The following is a 14,601-nucleotide window of genomic DNA, read 5'->3' on the forward strand; positions in this document are numbered from 1 at the left end:
ATTTCTACGGAATCCAAACTGATCTTCTCCGAGGTCGGCTTCTACTAGTTTTTCCATTCGTCTGGAAAGAATTCGCGTTAGTATTTTGCAGCTGTGACTTATTAAACTGATAGTTTGGTAATTTTCACATCTGTCAACACCTGCTTTCTTTGGGATTGGAATTATTATACCCTTCTTGAAGTCTGAGGGTATTTCGCCTGTCTCATACATCTTGCTCACCAGATGGTAGAGTTTTGTCTGGACTGGCTCTCCCAAGGCCGTCAGTAGTTCCAATGGAATGTTGTCTAGTCCGGGGACCTTGTTTCTACTCAGGTCTTTCAGTGCTCTGTCAAACTCTTCACGCAGTATCGTATCTCCCATTTCATCTTCATCTACATCCTTTTCCATTTCCATAATATTGCCCTCAAGTGCATTGCCCTTGTATAGACCCTCAGTATACTCCTTCCACCTTTCTGCTTTCTCTTCTTTGCTTAGAACTGGGTTTCCCTCTGAGCTCTTGATGTTCATACAAGTGTTCTCTTTTCTCCAAAGGTCTCTCTAATTTTCCTGTAGGCAACATCTATCTTACCCCTTGTGAGATAAGCCTCTACATCCTTACATTTGTCCTCTAGCCATGCCTGCTTAGCCATTTTGCGCTTCCTGTCGATCTCATTTTTGAGACGTTTGTATTCCTTTTTGCCTGCTTCATTTACTGCATTTTTATATTTTCTCCTTTCGTCAATTAAATTCAATATTTCTTCTGTCACCCAAGAATTTCTACTAGCCCTCGTCGTTTTACCTAATTGATCCCTCAAAGCTACCCATTCTTCTTCTATTGTATTTCTTTCCCCCATTTCTGTCAATTGCTTCCTTAGGCTCTCATTGAAACTCTGTACAACCTCTGGTTCTTTTAGTTTATCCAGGTCCCATCTCCTTAAATTCCCACCTTTTTGCAGTTTCTTCAGTTTTAATCTACAGGTCATAACCAATAGATTGTGGTCAGAATCCACATCTGCCCCTGGAAATGTCTTACAATTTAAAATCTGGTTCCTAAATCTCTGTCGTACCATTATATAATCTATCTGAAACCTGTCAGTATCTCCAGGCTTCTTCCATGTATACAGCCTTCTTTTATGATTCTTGAACCAAGTGTTAGCTATGATTAAGTTGTGCTCTGTGCAAAATTCTACCAGGCGGCTTCCTCTTTCATTTCTTTGCTCCAGCCCATGTTCACCTACTACGTTTCCTTCTCTCCCTTTTCCTACTACCGAATTCCAGTCACCCATGACTATTAAATTTTCATCACCCTTCACTATCTGAATAATTTCTTTTGTTTGATCATACATTTCTTCAATTTCTTCGTCATCTGCAGTTCTAGTTGGCATATAAACTTGTACTACTGTAGTAGGTGTGGGCTTCGTGTCTATCTTGGCCACAATAATGCGTTCACTATGTTGTTTGTAGTAGCTTACTCGCATTCCTATTTTCCTATTCATTATTAAACCTATTCCTGCATTACCCCTATTTGATTTTGTGTTTATAACCTTGTAGTCACCTGACCAGAAGTCTTGTTCCTCCTGCCACCAAACTTCACTAATTCCCACTATATCTAACTTTAACCTATCCATTTCCCTTTTTAAATTTTCTAACCTACCTGCCCGATTAAGGGATCTGACATTCCACACTCTGATCCGTAGAACGCCAGTTTTCTTTCTCCTGATAACGACATCCTCTTGAGTAGTTCCCGCCCGGAGATCCGAATGGGGGACTATTTTACCTCCGGAATATTTTACCCAAGAGGACGCCATCATCATTTAATCATACAGTAAAGCTGCATGCCCTCGGGAAAAATTACGGCCGTAGTTTCCCCTTGCTTTCAGCCGTTCGCAGTACCAGCACAGCAAGGCTGTTTTGGTTATTGTTACAAGGCCAGATCAGTCAATCACCCAGCCTGTTGCCCCTGCAACTACTGAAAAGGCTGGTGCCCCTCTTCAGGAACCACACGTTTGTCTGGCCTCTCAACAGATACCCCTCCGTTGTGGTTGCACTTACGGTACGGCTATCTGTATCGCTGAGGCACGCAAGCCTCCCCACCAATGGCAAGGTCCATGGTTCATGGGGGGGGGGGGGGGGGGATGTGTTAATATCAAAATGCTCAATAAAGTCCAAAGTACATTATGGAATAGAAAACAGAAAATGTCAAATTTCAATAAATTTCGCATACAATGTCCCCTTAAGTGTTTTATTGTAACTCTTTTTGTAAATGTGCTCAGTTTAGGATATACTGTTGATTAAAATATTTAGTTTTTGGCTCTTGCTGCTTCATGAGAGGCCGTGTGTGTTATGGATGTGTGTTGGAGATATGCCTTGTCAGTGGATATGTAAGTGGAGCAGATATTACAAGGGCTTGATCAAGAAGAAAGGATTTTTACATACACCAAATGGGGTCATGTGCATTCTTTCTGGTGTCTTGGTGTATATTAGCAGTTTCATTTTTGTAATGGGATTCTGTTTTCATGCAATGCCCAATTTTCACAGAAAATAGCTGTTTACTTTTTTTATTACAAACAATGTCCAATTTAAAGTGGAATTTTATGTTTACATTCTGTACAAAAGTCATATTTGTATTCTGTGGTACTTGGTTTAATTGCTGGTATTAATAGAAATAAAAGAACTATAAAGAATAACTAGTAATCGAGCAGTGACTTACTTGCACAGCTGCATGGTAGTAGCAGACAGGGAACCTGCTGCAGGCTCACACCCAATGTAGAGTGATTTGTGCAAAGATGATGAGGATAACAAAGGTCTCCCGCTATAATAAGTGTTTGAGGATACAATGTTAAATCTAATATCGCATTAGGCCAATGTGGGACCACTGTATCTTACTAACACATAAGATTCCACTTTAATTACACTTAGTTTGTAATGAGAAACAAACCATTGTTTCCCATTGACACTAGGGTCCCATGAAGTGCATGGTGGGCAGTAACTGTTTGAGATACTTCATCTCCACATAGTGAATAAAACTGCAACTATATTCCAGAACTTCAGGGAAAGTTGAATCTTAAGAACAACTCACAGTATAGTTTGGTCACATCTCTAATCTTTCAGTGCCACGGCTTTTACGTTCAGTCTGTTGCTTGGATTGAGGTAATTACTTGGGATTCTTGGCAGTGTGCCATCTTTTGAAGTCACATGTTGATATTTTGTGACAGGTCATCCTATTGTGTGACAACATAAACTTTTCAGACATTGGTGAACACACATACACCCTCCTACCATTCCCATTTTTAAGTCCTGGAGTTATGTTGAAGCTGCCCTCCATCTCCTACTATCCTGTGCTAATTTTCTCCTCTTTTTACTCACCACATGATGATAAAGCGTGAGGCTGGAAGGAGAAAAGTAATCAGCTGACTTTAGTTAGAACACATTAACGTCCTTGGGTCATAGACATGGTTCACTCTTATGCTGAAAATATCATGTAATAAATACGGCCAGTGTTAAAATCAGCAGTGTTAGTTTCTTAATGTAAGCAGCAGTCTGAAGATAGTGACTCATACTGTTCAGGTCTGTAAAAGGATGCTGCAACTTACTGTCAGAAAGAATTTGCTTCATGAACTATAAATGCCCTCCCCTTTTCGTCCTGTTATCTGTTGATTCTGTAGACCACAAATATGCATTATCTGTTATATTTCTGGGAGGAAACTACAGTTCTAATTATATTTTTCAAAAATGCTGATTCAAGTGACATTAAAACTGTGCACAACATGGAAGTCAAATTTTAGAGCTTTGCGTTTTACGTGGGGAACAGTTTCCAGATGGATCATACAGAAGGTATTGAAAGAAATTAGATCAATGTAAGACTATACTACATGTAACAGTTTCCAGAAAAATAATTTGTTTAATCAGAACATTAAAGGGTTGTAAAACAAGATAAATAAGGTTATTGTATTCCTAGAAGATTTGGAAAATTCTGAAGTGATATATGTTCCGTGCCTCTCAGAACACCATGTAGCCAAAGGGATGGAGAAATGAAATATCTGGGATCATAGAGTTGCACCATTTTAGTGTAGAGTTGACATGGAAAAAAGAGGAGTTGCAACATATGTAAAAGTTGAAAATAGTCAAAAGTATTGAAACATATAGTTGCTGTGTCGATCAGAACCTAGAAGCATGTTCTTGTGAATTGGTATTGCAGAAAACTTTTCTGATAATTACAACAGTCTACAGATCCCCTCTGGGAAACTTTCAACTATTTCTTAGAAATCTAGATGAATTACTGAGCTACATGTCAGGAAGGACAAAACAGTTAGTAGTTTGTGGAGATTTTGATGTAGAGTTCTTAAACTATACAGGCAGGAAAAGTGAACTGAATTATTATTTTAATGTTTCAATCTAATTTCAGTAGTAAGTTTTCCAACACATGTGCAACGAAGTAGTAGGACACTGATTGATAACATTTATAGACAGTGCTCAGGCTGAAACAATCCAATTGCTAATGGACTATCTGATCATAATGCACTATAAATGTGAATAAACACTACAACATCTTACAACCCTGAGGCAGGTTCATACTAAGCAGTGTGGCTTATTAATGAGAACAGGATATGTAGTTTTAAGCACATAAACCAGAAGCTGTGGTTAAGCAAAGTTGAAACATTTTTCATTTTAATATTTGTGTGTGTGTGTGTGTGTGTGTGTGTGTGTGTGTGTGTGTGTAAAGCCATTATTAGCTAGGGGAATTAAAACCTCATGTAAAAGAAAGAGAGAAATTATGTTATGTCCTGCAGAAATAAATAATGCATGTACTAAGATGAAAACTATATGGAACATTGTCAAGTGGGAGATAGGACATCCAGTCCATCTGCAAGATTTTTTACAATTAAACTAAATGACCAGTTGTGACTGATAATTCACAAGCTGCAATACCTTTAACAATCACTTTTTAAACATAGCAACAAGTGTAGAATTAAATGGTTAACTTGAAGAAGCAGGAGAACATATTAAAAAGGTCATTCCACAAACATTTAAGCAACCAGCAATAGCGCCAGCAGCCCTCACTAAAATTGATACAGTTATAAAAATTCAAAAAAATGAAAGCTCATGCAGGATTGATAATGGAATTTCATACAGAATTCTGAAGAGTTTTTCCAACTTAGTAAATAATGTGCTTAGTGATATGTGCAATGCATCACAGGTACAGGCGATTTTTGCAGACAGGTTAAAATGTGCAATTATTAAACCACTTCATAAGAAAGGTGACTAGACAGATGTAAACAGTCGTCACTTTCCTTACTGACATGTTTTTCCAAAATATTTGAAAAAGTAATTTACTTGAGAGTAGTCGCACACTTAAGTGGAAACAATTTACTTAGCATATCACACTTTGGATGCCAGAAGTGTTGCTTGACTGAGAATGTTACTTATACATTCACTCATTAAATAGAACAAGCCTTAAATAATAATATATTGCCGACTGGTATTATTTGTGATCTTTCCAAGGTGTTTGATTGTGTAGATCTTGTCACTTTCTTCAGAAAAACTCAAGTTTTAAGGAATTGATGGCTTTTCACACAGCTGGTGTGAATCATACTGAACAAACAGAATGCAAAAGATTGTGCTGATTCAGACAATGTTAGAAAGGTAGAAAGTTTTTGTGATCGGGGGAAAAAATATCAGTAAGGGAGTACCATGGGATTCAATTCTGGCTCCATTTGTATTGCTTAAATATGTGAATGACCTTCCACTTAGCAGTCAACAAACATAATTGCTACTTTTTGCAGACAATACTAGTGTTATAGTAAATCCATTGGAGTGAAAGTAGCAGAAGAGTCAGTAAATGATATTTTATGAATAATTATTAAGTGGTTCTCAGAAAATGGACACTTCCTAAATTTTGAAAAAAAAGGGAAAAAACTGCATTCAGTTCTGTACAAGAAATAGTTGAACCAACAGTTGATGTAGCACATGAGCAAGAGTCTGTAAATAGGGTGGAATGTTCCCAATATTTGAGAGTATGACGTGGAACACAAAATTTTTAGGACTGGTGCTGCTGTCTGGAAAGTAGTAGTAGTAGAGCTTTGCACGGCTAGGTGGTGAGAGCTGCATATCTGATGAGTCAGTGTGCAGAGTGGCATTCAGCTGGGAGGACGTGTTGCATGTCCACAGTGATTTCCGTAATACTCTGTGTATAGTGTGCGGTGACTTTACGATGGGTCCACAAATAGAACAGTGCGTGTATATCAAATTCTGTGCTAATCTCGTGAAAAGTGCTACTGAGACCCTTGCAGTGATTCAACTGGATTTACGGTTATGACCCAGAGACAAAGCAACAATCATCCCAGTGGAAGAGCCTGGGCTTTCCAAGACCCAAAAAAGTGAGACAGGTGAAGAGCGTGATAATCGTTTTCTTTGATACCAAGGAAATTGTGCACAAAAAATTCATCCCACCCAATCAAACAGTGAATTCCGAGTACTGCTGTGACGTTTTGTGATGGCTCCGTAAAAATGTGTGGTGACGAAGGCCTGAACTTTCGCGTCAAGGGAACTGGCTGCTGCATCACAACAACACACCATGTCACCTTTTTGGCAAAAAACAACCTGGTGGTTGTACCCCACCCACCTTACTTGCCAGATTTGGCACCTTGCAACTTCGCACTATTCCCAAAACTGAAACTGAATTTGAAAGGCTGTCAGTTTGAAATACTAGAGAGGATTCCTGAAGCATCACTGGCAGTGATAAACACCCTCAAAGAACAGGACTTCCGGAAAACGTTTCACCAGTGGCAGAAGTGCTGTGACTGGTGTATACATGCGGATGGGAACTACTTCAAGGGTGATAGTGACTATTAGTCCAAAGGTAAGGTTTTCAACATATGGCAGCAACAGTCCCGAATATTTTGAAAAGTACCTCGTATATATTGGTGAAAAATTGAACTGGAAGATGCATATTAGTGAACTTGTCAAATAATTAAGTTCAGGTACTTTCGCTCTACATGTAATTTATAATTTTGGGAACAAATGTATCAACCTCCTCACATATTTTGCATATTTCCCATCAATAATGTTCTACGGAGTAATTTTCTGGGGTAAATCGTCACGTAAAAAGAAATTGTTCCTTCTTTACAGTCACTGTGCCGAGAATCTTCACCTTGTGTTATAGCACTGCAGGTAATCAGCTCACTTATAGTTGATTTAATTTAATTTGTGGTGTTCACCCATGGATGTCACATAGGTACCTCTTCAGTGGCCTGGGCATTTTAACCGCCATCACAATACATAGGTTTGCTAATGAAATTCGTCATGAGTAATCCAGCACAAGCTGAGAACAACAATGATATCCATATCTACAACACTAGAGGGAAAAGTGACCTTTATTACCCATTGTTAAAGCTGTTAGTGGTTCAGAATGGAGTTAAATATGCATTAACAAAAAAATTTTATCAGTTGTCCAAAAAAATAAAATGTCTGACAAGCTGCAAAGCAAATTTTAAATTTAATTTAAAATTGTGTCTCCTGGACAATGCCTACTAGTTGTTGATGAATTTCTACTCCAAAAATGGTAGCTAGTAAAAAAAATAATTGAATGTAGTTGCATGAGTAGGACTAAAAATAACAATGTGTTCATTAACGTTAACACTAATCTTGTGTATACATATCCTGTAAAATGACTTGCTCCATGTCATTTCAATATAAGAATTGTTCAAATGATCTCTGTAGTGTGTAACTAACTTTATCAAACAAAGTTACATGCAATTAATCCTGTTTTATAGGCTTTGTTTGACGATCCATATTTTGGTTTCTCTAAATCAGTAATGACAAATGGCAGTGGGGCTCTGTTCAAAAGCACATGGCCAGTTTCATTCCCTGCCCTTTTCCCATCTGTGTGCTCTGTCTATGATGACCAAGTCAGCAATGACCTGTTAATCCTAATGTTTCTTCCTTCACTTTTTCATATGAAGCTAGGTCTGTTATTCTATGTAACTTCGCCAAACAGGTTCCCAGTGAGCCTTGCCATTGTCCCTTCTTTACAGTCACTGTGCAGAGAATCTTCACCTTGTGTCATAGCACTGCAGGTAATCAGCTCACCTATACTTGATTTAGTTTAATTTGTGATGCAGTTGTGGTATAGCATCTCTTATTGTTGCATGTAAACTAATAGCTATGTAAAAGCAAAATGAAAACATTTTTAACAGTTGTGCTCTTGTATCCCTAGCTTCCTAGTTCTTGCTTAAGATGAAGATGAGTATGGTAGAATTGAAGTTTAGAATTTTGACAACCGTGAGAAATGTTGCGCTTGTTAGACATGAAGGGCAAACTTCACTCGGACAAGGATGGACCTTAGTCTTTCCAAAAAAAGCAATTTTTGACTGATTTAGGAAAACCACAGAGAACTTAAATTTAGATTTATCCTTAATGTGAATCCAGTGCTTTAACCATCGTACTACATTAACTGGGTCTACTGTGGGTTGGGAGATGAACATGTTATGTTTTCATTCTCAGCCACTCTTCAGTCTTGCTGCAGCTGTTGAACAGCTTGTTTCAGCAAGGGATTGCAGTGGAAGAAGAATAACACTGAGCAGTTTTATGGTACTCTTTTTCTTTTTCTTTTTTTTTTTTCTTTCAAAAGTGCAATTTGAACTGGGCGTTGAGGATATGTCTCCTAAGCTTCAAGATGACTTACCACGTACCAGAATCTGTATGGACATTTACATTCATTTGAGTCGATAGCAGATCTCTTAATTAGAAGAGTTCCCTCTAGTGTATTGGAAGTGGGTTATAGTCACAGCTTGATTAACGAGATTTTTTCTGTTATACATTCTCTTCAGTTAATGACTTCCTTTTTTAGATGTGTCTCAGAAGTATGAAGGTGGTAAACGGAGTAAACGTTCTATGAAATTGCTGAGAGGTTCTGAGAGAGATATGAAGCTTGATCACACTGAAATTGGTCTTGCTGCAGCACCTACAGGAGAAATGTCTGAAGACAGAGCAGAGAGTATGCCTGTTGCACTACCACAGCCTGCTATAAAAGTAAGTTGAAGATAACTTTATTCATCATTTGGAATGTGTCACCACACTGATACTCTCATGCATTACTGCTTTTTACTGAATTTTTGTTGTCTTTGTATTACAGGTTGAATCATGTAACCGTTTCCTCAGCTTGACTTCAAAGTTGGTTGCATGTTCGAAGTTCATGCAAAAAGATGACAAACCAAGGGCAGATTATCCTCAGAATAGAGTTGAATTCTATAATACATTTTCTCTTCTTATTCGAATGGGAAACTCTGAAAAACAGACTGATAAAAATCCACGAAGACAGGTTAGTTATTTTACTAAAATAATGTGCTGTTGGAAGACAGGATACATCCAGGCAGCATTAGAGGAGGCTGTTGAAAACTTGGTTTGTGGCAAAGATTTACAGTGAAGTTGGTTTTGGATTGAAATCGGCTAGCTGAGATGTTATCTGTCTGAACCCACTGAAAAGGTAAACTCTCATCACTTGTCTAGAGTCGTAACATGGTCCACTAATTCCATTTTGCATGAGTCTCTCTCATTTGAAGCCAGTTAACTTGATTTATGTCCTTGTCCATCTGAGTATTCATAAGAAAATTTGCCCACTGTCAGTCAGTAACATTATATCTTAGACAGGTGCCACACATTCCACAGCAAAAAGTCCTTCCTGTACTATTTTTTTTTACCTATGAATGCTACACACTCTGTGATATTTGATTCATATGTAAGTAGGCTGAAGTAATAGCAAAGTGTCCCCCAGGTAAGAAATATTCTTAAACTTGGTCATTGATGAGATGTATTGGATAATCTCCCATACACTTGTGGAATAACCCCCATCCCCCATTATCTCCTATCCCTCAGGAAGAAAGCTACCTCCACTGAACTGTCAAGAGGGCACTGTTCCTCAAGTAAAGTCTAAAATCTGAACTTAAAGTAGTTCCTCTACACTGCGTCTCATAAATCCGTCTCGTACTATCTTGTTCTTATACCATTCCTTGGTTTGTTGACTTCACATTTTTGTATGCTTTCATAAAATTTGTAATTTATTTACCCTTGAGTATTATTTTATCTTCCTAATTCCTGATTGTCATATCTTTGAAGCATGTTGCCCAGTTTTATGAAGTTTTTCCCTATCTGTAGTGCAAACTAGCTCAGGCATTTGCTCTTTCTTCTTTGCTTCCTGCTCCACTTCTCTTCCTTTTCCTTGTGTTGTATAATACTTTCTCATCACTTAGCTATTTACTGGCAAGCTTCTTTGCACAATCGTTTGTCATGATGCTAGATGTTTCAATGCATTCATGGTTATCAGAAGCTATGGCACACTGCAGTTACAAAAATTCAGCACAAAATGTCTGCTTTTGTAACTGAGTAGTCAACTGATCTGACTGCCGTATGGAAGATCTAGGTTTCACTCTTTATAGTGCTAAGGATTTTTACTTGGTAAGAGAACTGGAGCATGATGTTTGCACCCTCATGAGGCCAACTGAGGAGCTGCTTGAACGGGAAGTAGTTGTTCCAAGGTTTGGAAAACTGAGGTCAGCTGGGAGAGCAGTGTCCTGACCCCATACCCCTCCTTATCATGACAAGATGATGCTGTTGGCAGAGGATGACAGGACAGCTGATGCAGTCTTCAGGGCTAGATTGCAGATTTTTTCATGTGTTATATTTTTGGGACAAATTGTAAAATGTATATAGATAAGAGCACTCACAAAACAACTTTGTACACTGTGATATATGCAATATTCATAATGTCATGTTACTGTCATCTTGTGGCTTTCTTTCTGGTTCTCACACCTCACTAATCCCGTATAGCACGTCTTCATTCCATGCAGGCTGGAATATCAAATTATTTATTCTCTCTTTGTGGAATTACCATGAAAGCTGGAATTATTGATGTTTTAATTTCTTCAAGTTGATGTGAGTTTCTGCGATCATATACGAGGGCGTCTTGAAAATTAAAGATACAATGGCTCGCAATCCTTAAATAGAACATTTATTTAGAAAACGTCAGTTACATCTTATTAACTGGATTATTTGTTATTTTTCGACATAATCACCCCTGTAATCCAAACATTTGTTAAGTCGGTGCACAAGCTTTAGTATCCCACAGTCATAGAAGGTTGCCGCCTGTTGTCGGAACCACATTTCAACTTCATTTTTGAACTCTTCATCGTCGTGGAATGATTTTCCACCAACACGTGACTTAAGGTAATGGAAGTCAAGGAAGTCGGTGGGCACAATGTCCGCGCTGTATTGCGGATGGTCCAATATGTCCGATTTGAATTGTTTGAAAGTGCTTTGGTTATGAGCACTGTGTGAGGCCGAGTGTTGTCATGAAGCCAGCAGACTCCACTTGTCAGCATTCCCCTGTGTTTGTTTTGAAGTGCCCTTCAAAGACGTTTCAAAGTCTCGCAATATGCAGCAGCATTAATTGTCATTCCAAGAGGCATAAATTCCACCAGAAGAATGCCTTGTCTGTCCCAAAAATCAGAAGCCATGATTTTCTTAGCTGAAATTGATGTTTTGCATTTCTTGACTTTTGGTGAATTCGAATGGCGCCATTGCATTCATTGTAGCTTGGATTCAGGTGTATGGTGATAAACCCATGTCTCGTCACCTGTCACAGTGTAATCAAGGAACTCATCACCTGCTTCAGCATAGCGTGTGAGGAAGTCGTGTGCAAAGCCCATCCTTTTCTTTTTGTGTTCTTCCATTAACAGTTTTAGAGCCCAACGCGCACACAATTTCGTATACCCTAACTCGACAGTCACATCATCATAGAGTTTTCATAGACACGTCCGGTTTGATCTGATGCAATTCATTCAGTGTGAGCTGTCTATTCACACGAATTGCTTCCTCCGTTCTTCGAAGAAGGGCATCAGAGATGACAGATGGCCGACCTGTTCTTTGTTTGTCATGAAAATCGGTTCTACCTTCAGAGAAATGACGACACCATTTCGTTACATTTTGTCGATTCATAATGTTACTATAAACAGAAACAATTTCTTTGTGAATATCTGCTGGTCGCTGACCTTTTGAATGAAGAAAACGTATGATGGAGCGCACTTCGCATTTGGCGGTATTCTGAATTGGCGCAGCCATTTTAAACACGACCTACTCCAACCAGAACCAACGTTCAACTGCCGAACGACTGTGAGGAGAAACCTAACAGTTCAAGGTTAACACCAGTGTTGCCAAATTGCCCGCCAAAACTCTTCTGTTCCTCTGGCGTATGGTGTATCTTTACTTTCCGAAATACCGTCATAAATTAACTTTTATTATTGACTTTTCAATTTGCGTATGAAGTGATGACAAATAGATGATTGTGCAGCCAAGACTTTTCTGTTGTTTTTGTTGTGCTCTTCAGTCCTGAGACTGGTTTGATGGAGCTCTCCATGCTACTCCATCCTGTGCAAGCTTCATCTGCCAGTACGTACTGCAGCCTACAACCTTCTGAATCTGCTTAGTATGTTCATCTCTTGGTCTTCCTCTAAGATTTTTACCCTCCACACTGCCCTCCTCTACTAAAGTGGTGATCCCTTGATGCCTCAGAACATGTCCTACCAACCGGTCTCTTCTTCTTCTCAAGTTGTGCCACAAACTCCTCTTGTCCCCAATCCTATTCAGTACCTCCTCATTAGTCATGTGATCTACCCATCTAATCTTCAGCAGTCTTCTGTAGCACCACATTTCGAAAGCTTCTATTCTCTTCTTGTCTAAACTATTTATCGTCCATGTTTCACTTTCATGCATGGCTACACTCCATACAAATACTTTCAGAAACGACTTCCTGACATTTAAATCTATACTCGATGTTAACAAATTTGTCTTCTTCAGAAACGCTTTCCTTGCCATTGCCAGTCTACATTTTATATCCTCTCTACTTCAACCATCATCAGATATTTTGCTCCCCAAATAGCAGAACTCATCTACTACTTTAAGTGTCTCATTTCCTAATCTAATTCCCTCAGCATCACCCGACTTAATTTGACTACATTCCATTATCCTCGTTTTGCTTTTGTTGATGTTCATCTTATATCCTCCTTTCAAGACACTGTGCATTCTGTTCAACTGCTCTTCCAAGTCCTTTGCTGTCTCTAACAGAATTACAATGTCATCGGTGAACCTTGGAGTTTTTATTTCTTCTCCATGGATTTTAATACCTACTCCTTTTGTTGTTTTTTTTTTTTTTGTTTCCTTTACTGCTTGTTCAATATACAAATTGATCAGCATCGAGGAGAGGCTACAACCATGTCTCTCACCCTTTCCAGCCACTGCTTCCCTTTCATGCCCCTCGACTCTTATAACTGCCATCTGGTTTCTGTACAAATTGTAAATAGCCTTTCGCTCCCTGTATTTTACTCCTGCCACCTTCAGAACTAGAAAGAGAGTATTCTAGTCAACATTGTCAAAAGCTTTCTCTAAGTCTACAAATGTTAGAAACGTAGATTTGCCTTTTCTTAATCTAGCTTCTAAAATAAGTCGTAGGGTCAGTATTGCCTCACGTGTTCCCATTTTCTATGGAATCCAAACTGATCTTCCCTGAGGTCGGCTTCTACCAGTTTTCTCATTTGTCTGTAAAGAATTCGCATTAGTATTTTGCATCCGTGACTTATTTTAAACTGATAGTTATGTAATTTTCACATCTGTCAACACCTGCTTTCTTTGGGATTGGAGTTATTATATTCTTCTTGAAGTCTGAGGGTATTTCACCTGTCTCATACATTTTGCTCACCAGGACTGGCTCTCCCAAGGCTGTCAGTAGTTCTAATGGAATGTTGTCTACTCCCAGGGCCTTGTTTCGACTTAGGTCTTTCAATGCTCTATCAAACTCTTCACGCAGTATCATATCTCCCATTTCATCTTCATCTACATCCTCTTTCATTTCTATAACATTGCCCTCAACTGCATTGCCCTTGTATAGGCCCTCTATATACTCCTTCCACCTTTCTGCTTTCTCTTCTTTGCTTAGAACTGGGTTTCCGTCTGAGCTCTTGATATTCATGCAAGTGGTTCTCTTTTCTCCAAAGGTCTCTCTAATTTTCCTGTAGGCAACATCTATCTTACCTCTAGTGAGATAAGCCTCTACATCCTTACATTTGTCCTCTAGCCATGCCTGCTTAGCCATTTTGCACTTCCCGCGATCTCATTTTTGAGACGTTTGTATTCCTTTTTGCCTGCTTCATTTACTGCATTTTTATATTTTCTCCTTTCGTCAATTAAATTCAATATTTCTTCTGTCACCCAAGAATTTCTACTAGCTCTCATCTTTTTACCTACTTGATCCTCTGCTGCCTTCTTATTTATTTATTTATTGCTCCATGTGACCAAATTAAGGAGAAGTCTCCAGGGTCATTACATGAAATTATAACATGATATTAAGAAACAGATATAATGAAGTATAAAAAAACATATTCAAGTGACAAGTTGTAAGTTTAAATAAAGAAAATCAACAATGTAACACTGGAATTTGCTTAATTTTTTAGCTCTTCCACGAGTTCCTTGGCAGAATAGAAGGAGTGAGCCATGAGGAAACTCTTCAGTTTAGACTTAAAAGTGTGTGGGCTACTGCTGAGGTTTTTGAGTTCTTGTGGTAGCTTATTCAAAATG

General features: G+C 38.6%; 1 protein-coding gene across 2 annotated transcripts in view; it reads left to right on the top strand.

Annotated features, from left to right (window-relative positions):
- The window catches only part of LOC126278658 (mitogen-activated protein kinase kinase kinase 4), a 184,663-nt gene that overhangs the window by 23,351 nt on the left and 146,711 nt on the right, over nucleotides 1-14,601 (top strand). For both annotated transcript variants that reach the window (XM_049978889.1, XM_049978878.1), the window contains exons 4-5: nucleotides 8,828-9,009; nucleotides 9,113-9,298. In XM_049978889.1, coding sequence (XP_049834846.1) covers nucleotides 8,828-9,009; nucleotides 9,113-9,298 — 368 coding nt within the window. The remainder of the gene's footprint in view (nucleotides 1-8,827; nucleotides 9,010-9,112; nucleotides 9,299-14,601) is intronic.

This window comes from Schistocerca gregaria, chromosome 1 (assembly GCF_023897955.1).
Source record: "Schistocerca gregaria isolate iqSchGreg1 chromosome 1, iqSchGreg1.2, whole genome shotgun sequence".
Taxonomy (NCBI): Eukaryota; Metazoa; Arthropoda; class Insecta; order Orthoptera; family Acrididae; genus Schistocerca; species Schistocerca gregaria.